Source organism: Mobula birostris, chromosome 6, assembly GCF_030028105.1.
Source record: "Mobula birostris isolate sMobBir1 chromosome 6, sMobBir1.hap1, whole genome shotgun sequence".
NCBI lineage: Eukaryota > Metazoa > Chordata > Chondrichthyes > Myliobatiformes > Myliobatidae > Mobula > Mobula birostris.
Window position 1 is genome coordinate 95,969,003 of NC_092375.1, and position 18,966 is coordinate 95,987,968.

At 43.3% G+C, this 18,966-nt stretch overlaps 1 protein-coding gene across 4 annotated transcripts in view; it reads left to right on the top strand.

Moving 5' to 3' along the window:
* Nucleotides 1-18,966, top strand: part of adprhl1 (ADP-ribosylhydrolase like 1) — a 66,923-nt gene that overhangs the window by 31,764 nt on the left and 16,193 nt on the right. For 3 of the 4 annotated variants that reach the window (XR_011886376.1, XM_072260900.1, XM_072260898.1), the window contains exons 4-5: nt 5,173-5,313; nt 7,464-7,591. Coding sequence is in view for 3 of the 4 variants with exons in the window: in XM_072260900.1 (XP_072117001.1) it covers nt 5,173-5,313; nt 7,464-7,591 (269 nt within the window). In the remaining variant the exon portion in view is untranslated. The remainder of the gene's footprint in view (nt 1-5,172; nt 5,314-7,463; nt 7,592-18,966) is intronic. The other variant, XM_072260899.1, reaches the window with a different exon arrangement.

The following is an 18,966-nucleotide window of genomic DNA, read 5'->3' on the forward strand; positions in this document are numbered from 1 at the left end:
TGTGTCACCTGGTACTCTAAAGCACTGTGGATTAATTAGCAACTGTCTTCACTGAGATAGTTAACTCCTCCCTGCAATTATGCAAGCTTCTAGGCTGCTTTGAAGTTGCTGCAATTATTCCAGTTCCCAAGAAAGACAAGCTCACTGGATTTAATGATATAGGCCAGTCACTCTGCCTTTAGTAGTTATCAAAACCTTTTCATGTTTGATGTTGGTCTATGTTAAGTGCATTACTGATCCTCTTCTTGACCTGCTGCGGTTTGTTTATAGAGCAAATCGCTCAGTTGAGGATGCAGATAACTCGTGCCTTCATTATATTCTTCAATATTTGGACTCCCTGAACACCCTTGTGAGGATCTTGTTTCTGCCCTCAACACTATTATTTCAGAGTTGCTCTACAGCAAGCTAACCCAGCCAGCTGTACCCTACACCATCTGCCAGTGGATTACTAACTTCCTGACTGGAAAAAGCAATATGTAAGGCTGGGCTCCAACTTGCCTGATTCAATGTCTGTAAACACAAGCTCTCCCAGTGCTTTGTTCTTTCATCCCTCCTGTCCTCACTTTACACAAATGACTGTACCTCCACAAACAAATCTATTAAAATCCTAAGGTGTGCAGATGACATTACATCTTTAATAAGCTGTGACCTGCTATCAAAGAGAGGTAGACCATATTGTAGCGTGGTGTGCTCGTAACAACTTGGAGCTTAATATGATTAAAACAGTGGAAGTGAGAGCTGATTTCCACTGACAACTCCCTACCTGTCCTCCTTGGAAATTAATGGTCAGGCTGGGACTGTGGTCGAGTCATTCAAATTCCTTTACCAGTACATTGAAGTGGGACAAACACTTTACGTTCATCACTAGGAAAGCCCAGCAGAGATTGTTCTTCCCTCCCCAGCTTAGGAAACTTAACATCTCAGGCTGTGTCCTGATGAATTTTTACTCAGCCATCATTGACAGTGTTATGACTATCTCTGTCACCATTTGGTTTCCCACCGGCATCTCCCTCTCCAAGTCCCCGTAGCAGCCAATGGTCCACTCAGGAGATGATTTTTGGCTGTCAGATGCTGATACCAAATCACCTGTTCATTGCCAAAGAGATGAAAAAAATTACTGCAGGTTCCTAAAACAGGTGACCCCAGCAGTCACCTATTCAGCAAATTGCCATCAGGGAGAAGTTGCAAGTCCATCACAACCAGGACTACACGTCATTTACAAAGCTTCTTTTCTGTAACTATACAGCTTCTCAACAGAACTCACTCAGGTGTAATACCCTGCACAACATCCATTAAATGGTCTTTCCTGCTCTCCTTGTTCTGTTGGTAATTATTGAGTTTGTGCATATGTTCACATTTATTAAAGTTAAATAATTGACATTTGTACATGTGACCATTCTGCTAACTCTTGAATGCTCATGGCTGTTTGCTGTATCCTCTTGTAAATTGTTGGTTGCTGTTGCGTTGTCTGTTATGGTATCGCCTTGTGTTTTATGCTTGGCACCAAACCACAATCAATTCTGAGATGTTTCACATAAAGTGATTCTGATTCTGGTAATTTCAGTGCACCATGTTATTACAGTTCAGCCAGGAAGCTAACCTGGGACGTAGAGGAGTACCACACAGGGGGGTCCTTGGTCCCACAATGTCTGTGCTGTACATGATGTCAAGTTAAACCAAATCTCTCCTACCCATACGTGATCCATTTCCCTCTTCCCCCCTGCATATTCATGCGTCTATCTACTTTAACCCCCCCCCCACCCACCACCTTTGTGTTAAATAAAAGAGTGTGCCCTGCACATCTACTTTCAGCCTCACCCCCACCACCACCTTTGTGTTAAATGTGCATCCTTGACATTTCTACACTGGAAAGAAGAATCTGACTGTCTTCTCTACCTCTGTGTCCATCTGTTCTCTTCCATTTATTATCTGTGTTATTGTTCCCAATTGGTCAGTCTGACATCTTGAAGCATTTGAAAGCAAATGAATTCAAAGGTTTCAAAGGTACATTTAATGTCAGAAATGTATACAATATATATCTTGAAATGCTTTTTCTTCGCAACCATCCATGAAAAACAGAAGAGAGCCTCCAAAGAATGAACGACAGTTAACTGTTAGAACCCCAAAGTCCCCCCCCCCCCACCAGCTTGCCTCTCTCCTGCACATAAGCGGCAGCAAGCAACGATCCCCCTCCCACCACTGGCAAAAAAGCACTACCACCACTGAGCACTCAAGCGTGCAGCAAAGACACAGACTTGCAGTACTCCAAAGACTACTCATTCACAGGGTATTTGACATACCACAGGCTCTCTCTTTCCCTAATAAGGGAGAAAGCGGTGTGTCCGTTTCACAGCAAGAGGGGAGACATAACAAACAACTGTCTGGTTAAAAGTCTGTTGCATCGCTTTTTCTGAGCTCTGTGTCCAAAGATCTCAGGTCTCCGAGCACACAGCCTTAGATCTTCTGACTCCCACAGCACATTGAGCTTTTGCCCGGACACTGACCTCCGATCCCCCCCTGCCTCTCCAGAGCTATGAAATCTCAGACTTCTGAAGGTGAGTGAAACTCTTAGGCTGAGCCTTTGGTGTGCCGAATAACAGCCAGTCGTAAAAACCCCCGAGAGCAGGTCCCATTCCCGCAAAGAACCGCAATCAGCGTGTAACTCCACGTCAGGGTCTTCAAAAGAACCCCGAAAGGGAAAAATGGAGATAATGAAGACAGAAATAGAGCTGTTTTTGAAGACACAAGCAAAGGAGTCTTGAATTGATGAAATAATGCTGCTTGCTATTGAACATTTTCAAACTCCTTTCTCACCACGGCTTTTCCACGGACATACAGAGAACATTTTAACATTTACAGATTTGCGGATCACTCTATTTGTTCCAGGGATGGATGATGGAGGTGGACATTGTACACCAGTACTGAGGGAGAGACGTACTCTCTTTCAGGAGAAACAATGTGTGCTCTCAGCTGAACCTGAAAGATCTCAGGGACAAGGGAACATTCCCTGATGATCTGGGCTACTGTTTAACACCCACCCTGCAGAAAGCCAAACAGTGGTCATTGTTGCTTTCTATTTCCTGAGCCTTACTCTGTTTAAAGTTTCAACACTATAATGCTGTCTGCCCTTCAAATGTGTTTGAAATACTCAACTGGCCAGGCTGTGTCCATGGGAAGAGAAACAGAGTCACAACAAAGGCTCCTCAACCTGACACATTAACACTGATGCTGCCTGACCTGCTCAGCATTTTAGATTGCCAACATCTGCAGTTTTGCTTTTGGTTTTCATTTCAAAAGTACTTCATACAATGGGAGATTCCAAGGAAGGGAAAGGCATTGTACAAGTGCGAGTCTTTGAAATGATTTTCATACATTTCCCAATTAAGTGGCAGATTTCTGGGCCAGTCCAGGACTGGTGTCAGGAGGGACCTAATTTTGGGCTGCCCCAAGATAGGTGTCAGCAGGGGTTTCATATCAGTGTCAAATGGGTTCTGGGGACTTGGGGTAGATGAGGACTGGACCCTGAGGCACAGTCTACTTGTGTGGTCAACTCTGGTCTTTTCTTTGTCTCCACACAAGTCTCCAATGTGTCAGGATGTCAGTGCACAGCTAGGTCAGAGATGTAGGAGTGGGCAGCCAGGCAGGACTGTGGCCTGGAGTTGGACAGGCACATACCCAATACAACAGATTTAATCTCCTCTACTCCCCTGCACTTTCCTCAAAAAAAGATTGTCCTTTGAATAATTACTTCTGAAGCTTCTTCCAATGGCCTTGAAGGTAAACCATTCCAGTTACTTGACAGTTGACAAATGTGAAGCATTTGAGAAGTATATTTGAGACCACGGTTACAGAAGTACAAAAAAGATACACAAATATTGGAGGTCTGAAATAAAACCAGACAATGCTGGGAACATTCATCAGATCAGACAGCGTCTGTAGGGAGAGAAACAGTAACGTTTCAGATCAGACAGCGTCTGTAGAGAGAGAAACAGTAATGTTTCAGATCAGACAGCATCTGTAGAGAGAGAAACAGAGTTAACATTTCAGATCAGACGGCGTCTGTAGAGAGAGAAACAGTAACGTTTCAGATCAGACAGCGTCTGTAGAGAGAGAAACAGAGTTAACATTTCAGATCAGACGGCATCTGTAGAGAGAAACAGTAACGTTTCAGATCAGACAGCATCTGTAGAGAGAAACAGTAACGTTTCAGATCAGACAGCATCTGTAGAGAGAGAAACAGTAACATTTCAGATCAGATAGCGTCTGTAGAGAGAGAAACAGTAATGTTTCAGATCAGACAGCGTCTGTAGAGAGAGAAACAGAGTTAACGTTTCAGATCAGACAGCATCTGTAGAGAGAAATGGAAGCTTTTCATTTCAATAATGTTTCACCCTCTGAACATCTACCGCATAGCATCTTTCACATCCACTTCATACGGTGAAAGTTTTACTTTAGTACAAGGATTCCGACGGAGACAGGCTGTCCTGCACATTGAGCCTGGCCCCTGTCGTGGCTGTGGCTGTGGAGCACTCACTCCACACCCCACAGTCTCCACCTATCTGCCCAAATAGCTGCAGTGTTGGACCCAAGGTCAAAGAAGTGAGACCCTGATCTGCAGCTGGAATAAAAACCACGTCCCCTCACCGCTTTTGCTGATTTCCTTTTTCACCTTCAACCTGTTTTTTCCATGGATTATTTGGCAATTGTATTTGCCCCCTGTAGGTTAGTGATAGAATCTAGGGGACAGGGGAAGAATGAAATATGGGATTCACATAGGAAGAGTGTAAAGGAATAAGTGGCAATACAAAAGATTCTGGATAAACTCTGGGTCAGGTAGCATCTGTGCAGGGAACTGGATAGACAATATCTCGGGTCAAGACCTTTCACCTGGACTAAGGAAAAAAAATTTGTTTCAGTGCAAAATTACTCCATAATCAATTACCCTCACAGCAGTTTTCTCCTGTTTCCTTACAATTTTCATGTGTACAGAATTACTTCTGTAGAATGGAGCCCAGCCCAACTCTCACACTTGCTGTACTCCAGGGCCAGTTGTGATAGACCTGGACTTTGGTTCTAAAGCTAGCCCTCGCCTCACCCCATTTTCCCTTTGGAAATTTACCAATGAATCAGTGTTGGGCTGCATGTTCCCGTCTTCTCTTCCTCTCCAACCAGGATTCCTGGGATCACTGTGCACAGCTCTGTTTGCGTCCTATGCTGTCCAGCGCAAGCCAGTGGTGGAGTGGGGGCGGGAGATGTTGAAGGTTCTCAATGCGGCCGAGACGTACTGCAGGAAGACTATTCGCCACATGGCAGGTAACTCTTGGCTGGGGTGTGCGAGAGATGAATTGTGGGTTGGCAGTATGGTAAATATTTCATTATAATTAGTATCATCATCATTATTCACATGGGGATAAATACAGTGAAAAACTTTTGTTTGCATATCCAGACAGATCATTCTACTCCTTACATGGGTACAGTGAGGTATGACAAAAGGAAAACAGGTGCTGGTGTGCTTTCTTGGCCATAGCACCCAGACGGTTGGACCAGGACAAATAGTTAACGATATTTTCACCTGGGAATTCGAAGCTCTTAACCATCTCCACCTCAACACCATTAACAGAGACCAGGGTCCACCCATCTTCCTGAAGTCAATCAAAGCTCTGTTTTGCGGACACTGAGGAAAAAGTTGTCCTCTTTAACACCATACCACTAAGTTTTCCATCTTTCTCAAGGACATCATGCCCAGCAGTGGATGCCCAAACAGGAGCTTTCCTTCTCTCATGTTTTCTGATAACATCATCAACGAGGGTGCTCAAAACAATCCCATCAGTCTCATTGCCCCTACCCTTTCTCTCATGCCTGTCAATTGCCCCCTATTCTCCTGTCACCCACCCACATTCAGGGCAATTTACAATGGCAAATTAACCTGCATGCCTTTGGATGTGAGAGCAAACCAGTGCACCTGGCAGAAACTGGCACATGTGACAGGGAGAACGCGCAAACTGCATTCTGACAACACTGGATCCTGGGATGGGGCTCTGAAGACTGGAAAGAGGACGGGGTCAGGGTTAGTGAGAATGAGGTGATTCTGGAAGAACAGGTTAAATAAACCAAGGTTTGCAAACTCATTAGAATGAAGGGCAGGCAGAATGAGGGGAAAATACCTGAGGTCAAGATTTCACAATACACAGGTCAGGGATAATAGGAGGAAAGAGTGCAAGGTGGGGTTAGTGAAATGACAGCTGTAAGGTATTCATACAGAGAGATCATCCAGCTCAGTGGGAAGACAAAGGTAACACAGGTGGACAGGCTGATGAACAAAGTGTATGACAGACTTGCCTTCATAGTTTTGGGCCCAGAATACAAAACTTGCAAGAGTTTACATGAGAACCAAGATGTGAAGGGGACAGTGACAAGCTGATCCACAGGTTGACACTGTGTGAAGAAGGTTGGAAAATACTAGACTACCCTGGAGAGAAGGTAACAAGTGTGGAGGAGAAGAGAGCTACCATCCCTGCTGATCATCAGCCATCTCTAATCTGCCCACAATACTTTCAACTTCGACTATGTTTTTCCCACTCACCTTCAGACCAGTTGTGTCACTGAAAGTGAAAAGGCAAGAGTGTTTCCAGTGGTGCAAACACTAAGCAGTGATCTTTGAGAATTGGACAGTGGTTCATGTACCAAAACGCAATGAAAGTCTCCTGGTTCCTTGCCTTCCAGACAAATCATTCCATAGTTAAGTACATCGAAGCAGTTAAAAAAGAATGCAGAATAATGTTATGGTTACAGAGAAAGTGGAGTGCAAATAGACAAATAAAGTGCAAGGACCATGACGAGGTAGGCTGAGAGATCAAGAGTTTATGTTTATCATGTATGGGTCTGTTCAAATGTCTGATAACAGCAGGATAGACTCTGTCCTTAATCCTGCTGGTATACGTTCTCAAGATTTTGTATCTACTGCCTGATGAGAGGGAGAAGATGATGGGTTCAAAAGAAGCCTTATGTGGTTATCCAGCTTTAGTAGAGGCCAAGAATCAGAATCAGTTTTATTATCACTGACATATTTTGTGAAATCTGTTGCTTTGTGGCAGCAGTAGAGTGAAAAGAAACAAATCTATTAATTACATAAGTAAATAGTGAAAAAAAAGGAATAATGAGGTAATTTTCATGGGCCATTCAGAAATCTGATGGCACTGGGAAGGAAGCTGCTCCTAAATCTGCCGAGTTATGGGTATTCAGGCCTCTGTCCCCCCTCCCCAATAGCAGTAATGAGAAAAAGGTATGCTCCAGATATGAATGCCCTTAATGATGAATACCGCCTTCTTGAAACACTGCATCTTGAAGATATCCTCAAAGTGAAGAAGCTTGTGAATCTGATGGTACCGGCAAGAAAAATACTTTAATAGCTAATGCAGATTGCTTGAGAGAATGGCTATATTGAGATATGTCTCTTTCCTTAGAATATCAAGAAAGTTGGTTTTATTTTGAGACTAAGTGGCAGTCATATTTGGAAGAAAGAGGAATTGCTCAGGAGGGGCAGAATACACCGAAATTTCCAAAGATCTACAATGCCGAGGAAAGAGATCAGGTTAGTTATTTTAAATTTCTCTTTCAAGCTCTACATCCTAGATTTCTGCATGCCTTAGGAAGCAGGTTTAGACCCTTCCTGTCTTCTCCTATCATTTCGGATCTCACCCTCCCCTCCTACTTTCAAATCTCTTACTAGCTCTTCTTTCAGTTAGTCCTGATGAAGGGTCTCAGCCTCAAACGTCGACTGTACCTCTTCATAGAGATACTGCCTGGCCTGCTGCGTTCACCAGCAACTTTTTTGAGTCTTGTGAAGTTGCTGGTTTGTTCCCAATCTTTTTACAACTCTTCCCTCACCATGTATATGCCTAATTCAGTGTGCTGAAAATCACTGGAGGTGCTTTCTCCAGCAGACTGAGCGAGCTTTGTGGTGGTCAAGGGTCAGGTGAAGATTATTTCTATTGTGTAGAATCAGAATGAAGCTCCAGAGCCTGACAAAGGAAAGGAGATTGTATCAGAAAGTTAGTGATGCAGCCAAGGAACTATCCCTAATACAGTGCTCCAATCCAATTAGTTGGCATGTGTCAGAATCTCACCAGCCTGGTTGGTTTTGGTATATTATTGTCACACATTGAGATACTTTAAAAAGTTTAGTTTTGTATACCACCTGTACAGATCATTTCAAAGCAACAGTGCATCAAATTAGTACAAGAGAAAAGAGAAATTGGCTGATGATTGCCTCATACTTCTTTTGCGTGCCATCCAGATAGATCATAGGAGTAGAATTAAACCATTGAGTCTGCTCCACTACTTCGTCACACAAACCCTACAGCACAATACAGGCCCTTCAGCCCACGAAGTTGTGCCGAAAATGTCCTTACTCTAGAACTACCTAGGCTTACCCAAAGCCCTCTATTTTTCTAAGCGCCATGTACCCATCCAGGAGTCTCTTAAAAGATCCTATCGTTTCCGCCTCCACCACTACCACCAGCAGCCCATTCCACGCACTCACCAATCTGTGTGTGAAAAAAACTTAACCTCGACATCTCCTCTGTACCTACTTCCAAGCACCCTAAAACTGTGCCCTCTCGTGCCAGTCAATTCAGCCTTGGGGAAAAGTCTCTGACTATCCACACGATCAATGCCTCTCATTATCTTATATACCTCTATCAGGTCACCTCTCATCCTCCATCGCTCCAAGGAAAAAAGGCTGAGTTCACTCAACCTATTCTCATAAGGCGTGCTCCCCAATCCAGGCAACATCCTTGTAAATCTCCTCTGCACCCTTTCTGTGGTTTCCACGTCCTTCCTATAGCGAGGCGACCAGAATTAAGCACAGTACACCAAGTGGGATCTGATCAGGGTCCAATATAGCTACAAAATTATCTCTCGGCTCTTAAACTCAATCCCATGGTTGATGAAGGCCAATGCACTGTATGCCTTCTTAACCACAGAGTCAACCTGTGTAGCAGCTTTGAGTGTCCTATGGACTCGGACCCCAAGATCCCTCTGATCCTCCACACTGACAAGAGTCTTACCATTAATACTATATTCTGCTATCATATTTAACCTACCAAAATGAACTACCTCACACTTATCTGGGTTGAACTCCATCTGCCACTTCTCAGCCCAGTTTTCATCCTATCAATGTCCCACTGTAATCTCTGACAGCCCTCCACATTGTCCACAACACCCCCAACCTTTGTGTCATCAGCAAATTTACTAACCCATCCCTCCACTTCCTCATCCAGGTCATTTATAAAAATCATGAAGAGAAGGGGTCCCAGAACAGATTCCTGAGACATACTGCTGGTCACCGACCTCCATGCAGAATTGTGACCCATCTACAACCACTCTTTGCCTTCTGTGGGCAAGTAATTTCTGAATCCACAAAGCAATGTCCCCTTGGATCCCATGCCTCCTTACTTTCTCAATAAGCCTTGCATGGGGTACCTTATCAAATGCCTTGCTGAAATCCATATACACTACATCTACTGTTCTTCCTTCATCAATGTGTTTAGTCACATCTGCAAAAAATTCAATCAGGCTAGTCTGTCACAACCTGCCTTTGACAAAGCTATGCTGACTATTCCTAATCATATTATGCCTCTCAAATTGTCAGGTTCTGTCGGGTTTCAGTGGGACTGAAGCGCAGACCAATGAATACTATTTTACCAGGATTATTAGGGAGAACAGAGGCAACAGTTTTTCCAAAAACAGAAGGCAGGCACGAATCCAAAATGGCAGGCAGAGGTCTTACCAGGAAAGGCAGTCAGGCGAGGGCAGACAATCCAGAGCACACAGGCAAAAATTCAGGTCCAAGAGCAGACAAAGTCCAAAACACAGAATCAGGCAAAATCAGTTGGCAGAAGTTGCAATGACAGGCTGGAACAACACAGGTCAGAACTGGGACAAACTGGCAGAGGATGCTGTCTGTCTGTATCTTGTTTTACGGCGGTTGGCATCCAGCTTAATGGTGCATTACCACCACCCTCTGCTCTGGAATGTGCACTAGACATACATTCTAAATCCCTTCACCCAATCACACACACACACACACACACACAAACCTACACTTCACCCTCCCATCTTTGACCATCCTAGTATCCCTATTCCTGTTTATTCGTCATATTCTATAAAAAACCCCTGTACCCCTTAAAAACACTAAAAATACCCGGACTTGTGCTCTCTCACTCATGCCCAGCAACCCTTTTAATGTGAATTCCTGCATCCCCAACTCCCTTAATTTATTTCTCATCATCTCTCTCTGTATCCCATACTTCCTGCAACACAAAACTACATGTTCTACTGACTCCTCTTCCTGACATTCCTCACACAATCCTGTCTGGTGTTTCCCTATCACTTTCAATGTTTTGTTTAATGCACAATGCCCCAGCCTTAACCTAGTCCACACAATTTCCTCTCTCCTGTTTCCATTACCTACCCTAGTAACTGCAACATTCTTTTGTATTTGATATAAATGCCTCCCTTTCCCCTCCCTGTCCCATCTTTGTTGCCACATTCGGTTGACTTTTTCCCAGATTACACACTTAACCTCTGCTTTACTGATACTAATGTGCATTTCCACATTTTCTTTCTTTAACGCCCTCTTTGCCAACTCATCCACCCTCTCATTCCCCTTCACCCCTACATGTGCTGGAACCCATAGAAATTTTACCTGACCTCCCTGATTTGCAATTCTTGTAACTAACTGAAGGACTTCATAAAGTACATCTTGCCGACTGTTTGTGTGAAAAGACCTTAAACTTGCTAGAACTGAGGATGAATCTGAACATATCAATGCTTTGACTTGTCTGGCTTTCTGCACCCATTGCAACGCAACCAACACTGCCAGCATCTCCACTGTAAGCACTCCTAACTTATTAGATGTTCTTCTGCTGATTCCAATTTCTTTTGCTGGTATGACCACCCCAAACCCTGTCACTCCTGTTGCAGGTTCCTTCGCACCATCCGTATAAATGTGAGTATAATCACTATACTTTTCCATCACATGACAGTTAAATGCATTTACCAAATCTGTTTTATATCTTTCTTTCCTTTTTACCTCTAACAAATGCCAGTCTATGTCAGGCCATACAAGCTTCCATGGAGCTACTACTGGATAAACTACTGAAGGACTTACCCTCAGATCAAATATTCCACATTCTTTTGCGATATCATTCCCTACCCGACTAAAGGGATCCCTCTGAAACCTCCCATTTTCCCAGCACTCCTGCAACACTCCTTTAGTAGGGTGAGAATCATTGTGCCCCTGCAAGTTAGCCCAGTAGTTTGCCATCAGTTGCATCCTTCTTAGTTCCAAAGGCATTATTCCCATTTCTACCTGTAGGGCTGACACTGGTGACGTTTTAAAAGCCCCACTGCACACTCTCAAGGCCTGAGCCTGAATCACATCCAGTTTCCTTATAAGAGACCTAGCTGCTGATCCATATACTGTATTTCCATAGTCCAACACAGATCTCACTAAAGCCACATACATTCTCTTCAAAGCTGAACAACTTGCTCCCCATTCCCTACCAGTCAAACATCTCATCACATTTATTACTTTTTTACATTTCTCCTCAACTTTCCTGATATGGTCTGCCCATGTTAATCGTGAATCAAATATAACTCCCAGAAATTTAAATGATGCAACCCTTTCTAATTCAACCCCATACATCCTTAACTTCTTCCCTACCTCAACCCTTTTCCTGGTAAAAAATACAGATTGAGTTTTGTCTACTGAAAATCTACATCCCCAATCATAACCCCACTCCACCACTTCATCAATTGCTTCTTGTAGTTTCCTGATTATATGGTCCATGTTCCTGCCTCTTTTCCACAAGGCCCCATCATCCGCAAACAGTGACCTACCTATATCCACTGGTACCTTTGTGAAGACATCATTGAACATAATCATGAAAAGTAATGGGCTAATCACACTACCTTGAGGTGTGCCATTTTCCACTATGTACTGTTTTGATAATTCTGATCCAATCCGAACTTGAATTTTTCTACCAAACAACAAATCTTTAATCCAATTAAAAACTCTCCCACCAACCCCCATCTTGTGCAGTTTAATTAATAATCCTTCCTTCCACATCATATCATAGGCTTTTTCAATGTCAAAGAACACTGCCACTACTGACTCTCTATTTGTCTGGGCCTTCCTTATTTCAGTCTCTAACATAATCACTGAGTCCATGGAATTCCTTCCCTTTCTAAAACCACTCTGATAACTTGCCAGCATTCCTCTTTTCTCAAGCTCATATGATAACCTTTCTGTTATCATCCTTTCCATTATCTTACATATACTTGATGTTAATGCAATTGGTCTGTAGCTAGTGGGTTTTGACAGATCCTTGCCAGGCTTCCTTATTGGAATTACTACTGCTTCTTTCCATGCACTTGGTAATCTTCCCTCCTCCCACACTCTGTTATAAAAATGCAGCAACTTCAAGTGCGTTCCTTCTCCTAGATTTTTTAGCATCACGGAGCATATCAGATCTTTCCCTGGGGAGGTTGGTCTCGATCTCTTTATTGCTCTCACCATTTCTGCTAATGTAAATGGATCGTCAATTATATCATCTGTTCCTTCCCTCCTGTTTAACACACCTGGGTGTTGGCTCATTATTCTTTGCCTTCTTCTTCTCCCTTCTTCAGACAAATTTTCTGAACTGTGTATCAGTACAAATGACTTGGCCATGACCTCAGCCTTATCCCTACTGGAGACTGCAGTTTCCTCCTCAGATATCATTACTGGATATTCCCATTCCCTTCTATCTCCTCCCATCCTCTTAATCATTCCCCATACCTCTCCCACAGGTGTTGTTCTTCCTACCTTGTCGCAAAAACTCCTCCAACTTGCCCTTTTAGCTTGACGTATAGTTCTTCTCACCACTGCCTGTGCTTTCTTATATTGAACCAAATGCTGCATATTATGGGTTCTTTTAACTAGCCTGAATGCTCCATTTCTGTTTTTTACAGCCTGACAACAGTCCTCTGTCCACCATGGTACCAGTTTTCTATTCATCCTATTTTCACTCCTAGGTATAGATCCTTCTGCTGCCATGATAATTGCTGAAGTCACCTGACTGTTTAATTCATCTACATTTCCAGAAATATCAATCTTTGTCAACCCTTCTTCACTCACCTTCTGGAACTTACCCCAATCAGCTTTTTCAAACACCCACTTTGGGGTTCTGCCACCTGGTCTTACTTCAGCTCTTTCACCCACTGAACACAAAACTGGGTAGTGATCACTGCCTACTGTTGAAGCAGTCCAAACTCCCCAGTTACTAACACCAGCCAAGGTATTAGACACTAACGTAATATCTAACACTGACTCAGTTCCTGTTGTTATATCTATCCTTGTGCCGCTACCATCATTCATACACACCAAATCCCTTTCTTCCATCAAATCTTCAATTACCTTTCCATTTGGATCTGTAATCTGATCCCCCCATATTGTGCTATGAGCATTGAAATCTGCGCACCACACTACTTTGTGTCTGTTTTGTCCTTGTATCTTTAATAGGCTGTCCAAATCCAACCTTTTACATGGATTGTAGTAGTTAATTATAACCACTCCCTCCCCTCTCTCCCACACTTCCACCACTATGTATTCCTGATCATCTCCTTTTTCCAGTACCCTATATGGTTTCCCTTGCTTGATTAACATAGCACAACCCCCTCCTCCCCCTAGATTTCTATCTTTCCTTATCATTGTATACCCATATACCACAAAATCTAAAGTTGGTTTCAACCAAGTTTCCTGAATACACACTACATCCGGTTTTACAACCATTTCTTTAATAAAGTGCTTGAATTCCTGGCTATTGGCCAGTAAGCTCCTTGCATTCCATTGTAAAAGAATCACCATAATTAGTATTAACCAACACATGACGCTTCCTGGCTTGACTGATTACTGAGGTTCTCACCCACTTCCTCCCATGTCAGTCCTGCTAACCCCAAATGGTTTACTGCTGCTTTTACCACCAGCTGAATTTTGTCACTTTTTGACTTTACCTCAGCCGTACTATTAATCACTACTGCAATGAATGTTACTAGAGCCTTTTTGTCTACATAAATCCTGTCATTTGTTCTTTGTTGCATCTCTCGTATCCCTATTGCTCCCTGTTCATTAAGAACATTATTCTGTTCTCTTGACATTCTTACAGCTTCTGCATAAGTGATCTTTCTTTTCACTCTTATTTCTTGAATTTTAGTCTCCCATCTCATAACCTCACACCCACTATATGCAACATTATGAGCTCCTCCACAATTGCAGCATTTTGGTTGCACTCCTGTTCTGCACTTTCCATATTCATGATCACCCCCACATCTAGCACATCTCCTCTGCCTTTTACAGTTTTTAGCTATGTGTCCAAACCTTTGACAATTATAGCACCTCAATGGCTTTGGCACATACACCCTTACTGGGTAACTCATGAAACCCAGGAACACCTTCCTTGGCACTCTTTCTTCTTCAAATTCAATCAACACAAATTCACTTTCCTTTTTCACTCCCTCCTTCATTGTTTTCAGTCTTTGAACATTCATTACTTTCCCTCCTTTGATATTCCTCTTTATCTCCTCCATATTTATACTCATTGGTATCCCCGTAATCACTTCGGCAGCACATATACTAAAATTGGAACGATACAGAGAAGATTAGCGTGGCAGAGGATGCTAGTTGAGGCAGGGTTTAAATGGACAGGGTAATGAGTGAAAATTAGACACAGGTGGGTGCAAATGAGGAGCTAAGTGGGTAATTGGAGGAAGTCCATAAAAGGAAAGGGGCTGGGCCAGAACCCACGTGGCCAGGTGAAAGAAAACAGAAATTAAAGACTGTCGTGATCCAGAGCTACCAGCAGAGGCCCTTTGACCGGATCCTTAACACAAATGTTCATAAATCCTGCCTCTCAGGATTTTCTCCATCAACTTACCAACCACTGAAGTAAGACTATAATTTCCTGGGCTACCTCTGCACCCTTTCTTGAATAAGGGAACAACATCCGCAACCCTCAAACCCTCTGGAACCTCTCCCATCCTCATTGATGATACAAAGATCTCCTCCTTCACCTCCCACAGTAGCCTGGGGTACATCTCATTCCGGTGACTTATCCAACCTGATGCTTTCCAAAAGCTCTAGCACATCCTCTTCCTTAATAACTACATGCTCAAGCTTTTCAGTCCACTGCAAGTCATCCCTACAATCATCAAGATCTTTTTCCGTAGTGAATACTGAAGCAAAGTATTCATTAAGTACCTCTGCTATTTCCTCCGGTTCCATATACACTTTTCCACTGTCACACTTGAGTAGTCCTATTCTCTCGATTCTAATCCTTTTGCTCTTCACATACTTGTAGAATGCCTTGGGGTTTTCCTTAATCCTGTCTGCCAAAGCCTCCTCATGGCCCCTTCTGTCTCTCCTAATTTCATTCTTAAACTCCTTCCTGCTAGCCTTATAATCTTCTAGATCTCTATCATTACCTAGTTTTTTGAACTTTTCGTAAGCTCTTTTCCTCTTCTTCATGGCTGATCCATTTCACTCTCAACCCCAATCTCCTGTCTTCTCTCCATAACCTTTCAAGTCCTGACTAAATCAGGAGCCTATCAACCTCCACCTTAAATATGCCCAATGACCTGGCTTCCAGAACCACCTGAGGCAATGAATTTGACAGATTTATCACCTTCTGGCTAAAGAAATTTCTGCTCACCTCTGTTCTAAATGGACGTCCTCTTTTCTGAGGCTGTGTCCTCCGGTCCTAGACTACTCCAACTGAGGAAACATCCTCTCCACATCCAGTCTATCAAGGCCTTTCAACATTCTACAGGTTTCAATGAGATCACCCTTCATTCATTTAAATTTGAATAAAGGCTCAGAGCCATCAATTGCTCCTTGTAGGATTTCATTCCTGGAATCATTCTTGTGAACCTCCTCTGAACCCTCTCCAATGTCAGCACATCCTTTCTTAAATAAGGGGCCCAAAACTGCTCCAAGTGTGGCCCCACCAATGCCTTATAAGGTCTCAACATTACATCCTTGTTTTTATATTCTATTCCTCACGAAGTGAATGCTAACATTGCATTTGCCTTCTTCAGCACAGACTTAATCTGTAACTTAACCTTTAGGAAATCCTACCTGAGGATTCCCAAGTCCCCTTGCACCTCAGGTTTTTGGAATTTTCTCCCCATTGTGAAAATAGTTTATGTTTTAATTCCTTCTACCAAAGTGCAGGACCATATATTCCATGGCACTGAATTGCAGCTGCCACTTCTTTACCCATTCTCCTAATCTGTTTAAGTCCTTTGCAGCCTCTTGATTCCTCAACACTACCTGTCCCTCCACCTATCTTCATATCATCTGCAAACTGGTCACAGAGCCATCAATTCCATCATCCAAATCATTAACATACAACTTAAAATGAAGCAGTCTCAACTCCGACCCCCACAGAACATCACTAGTCACCAGCAGCCGACTGAAAAGGCTCCTTTTATTCCCACTCTTTGCTTCCTGACAACCAGCCAATGCTCCATCCATGTTAGTATCTTTCCTATAATAACATGGGCCCTTAACTGGTTAAGCAGCCTCATGTGCTGCACCTTGTGAAAAGGCCTTCTGAAAATCCAAGTACACAACATCCATTGATTCTTCTGTGCCTATCCTGCTTATTTTTTCTTCAAAGAACTCCAACGGATATGTCAAGCAAGATTTTTCCTCGAGGAAACCTGCTGACTTTGGTATATTTTATCATGCGCCTCCAAGTACCCCAAAACCACATCTTTAACAATCAACTCCAACATCTTCCCAACCAACACACATCAAAGTTGCTGGTGAACGCAGCAGGCCAGGCAGCATCTCTAGGAAGAGGTACAGTCGACGTTTCGGGCTAAGACCCTTCGTCAGTACCTCTTCCTAGAGATGCTGCCTGGCCTGCTGTGTTCACCAGCAACTTTGATGTGTGTTGCTTGAATTTCCAGCATCTGCAGAATTCCTGTTGTTTGCATCTTCCCAACCACTGAGGTCAGATTAACTGGCCTTTCTCCCTTCTTGAAGAATGGTGGCATTTGCAATTCTCCAATCACCTGGAACCATTGATTCTTGAAAGATCATTACTAGTGCTTTCACAGTCTCTTCAGCTAACTCTTTCAGATTCCTGGGGTGCAGTCCATCTGGTTCAAGTGACTTATCTACCTTCAGACATTTCAGTTCCCCAGCTACCTTCTCCCTAGTAATAGCCACTGTGCTCACTTCTGCCCCAACACTCTCAAATTTCCAGCATACTGCTAGTGTTTTCCACAGGGAAGCCTGATATAAAATACTTGTTCAATTTGCCCGCCATTTCCTTATCCCCCATTGCTATCTCTCCAGCATCACTTTCCAGTGGTCAGATATCTACTCTCGCCTCTCTTTTACTTTTTATATCTGAAAAAGATGTTGGTATCCTCTTTGATATTATTGGCTAGCTTCCCCCCACTCCCCACTCATTGGTCTTTTTAGTTTCCTTCTGTTGGTTTTTCAAAGTTCTTCATCCTCTAACAAGGACAATGATGTAATTAAAAATGGAAAACAAAAACAGAATACAGAATATAGTTTGAATTTATTTAAATCTTGTATCGTCCCACAACGTGAGGGAGTGAAACTCTTTGTGTTATGACTCCATCGCATTGTACAGGTATGTGAATTTATAAGTCTATTGGTTTGTAGAAAGAAACACTGGCTTTAATGCTGCGGTACTGTTTGCCAGATGGAAGCAGTTTATGGTTGGGGTGACGGGTGTCCCGGATGATCTTCCAGGCCTTCTTTCTGCACCTGCTGCTGTAAATGGCCTCGTTAGAGGGAAGTTCACATCCACGGATGCGCTGGGCTTTCCGTACCACTCTCTGCAGCACCCAGTAATCAAGATCGGTGCAGTTCCCATACCACACGGTGACTTAACCAGTCAGGATGCTCTCAATGGTGCCTCTGTAAAGGTCTTGAGGATTTGGGGGCCCAGTCGCCTGAAGTGGAAGAGACACTTGCACCTTTTTTTTTGCCACACAGCCGGTGTGTACAGTCCAGGTGAGATCTTTGATGATGTGTACACAGAGAAACTTAAAACTACTTGCCCGCTCAACTGCCCATTTGATGTTGATCAGGCTGAGCCTGTCCCCGTTGCTCCTGTAATCCACGATTATCTTTTTTCTTTTTTTGGACGTTGAGGGAGAGGTTGTTTCCTTTGCACCACTGTGTCAGGGTGTTAACCTCTCCTCTGTAGGCTGTCTCATTACCATTGGAAATAAAGCCAATCATCTGCAAATTTACAGTTAATGAGGAAGTGCTGTGCAGTTAGACTAATTAGGTGCAAGGACCATGACTGGGTAGACTGTGAGGTCAAAATTTCACCTTTAATGTATGAGGTCAGTTCAAGTGTCTTTTAACAGTGAAACAGAGCTGCTGATGTGTTTTCAAGACTTTGTATCCTCTACCCGATGGAAGGGGGAGAAGAAAGAATGAAAGAACAACAAACTCAGAAGACACATCTACTTTAGTTGTTCAGCATTAGTTGGCTAGTTTGAGGTTGGCTGGTTTGTGACCAGCTGTGGAATGATTGATGTGTTTCAGGGTTCGAATGCACTGCAACTATGGTGGAGAAAGCGTCTGGTCACACACCTGAAAATAATGTTATTGGAGACGTATTCACCCAGGCGAGTGCAAAGCATCCCATCACACTCCTGCCTGGTAGACAATGGAACAGTTTCATGGACCCAGAAGGAGAGTTCTTCAGTGCAAGAGAACTAGCCCCTGACCTGCTGTTGTAAGTCATGGTATTTACTAGGCTGGTTCCAGCTGAGTGTCTGATCCATAGTGACTGCTGGAATATTAGTTGGGGAACTGGTCCTTAGTAATGTCACGGAACCTTGGGGAGAGGGGTGTCCATGAGAAATTCC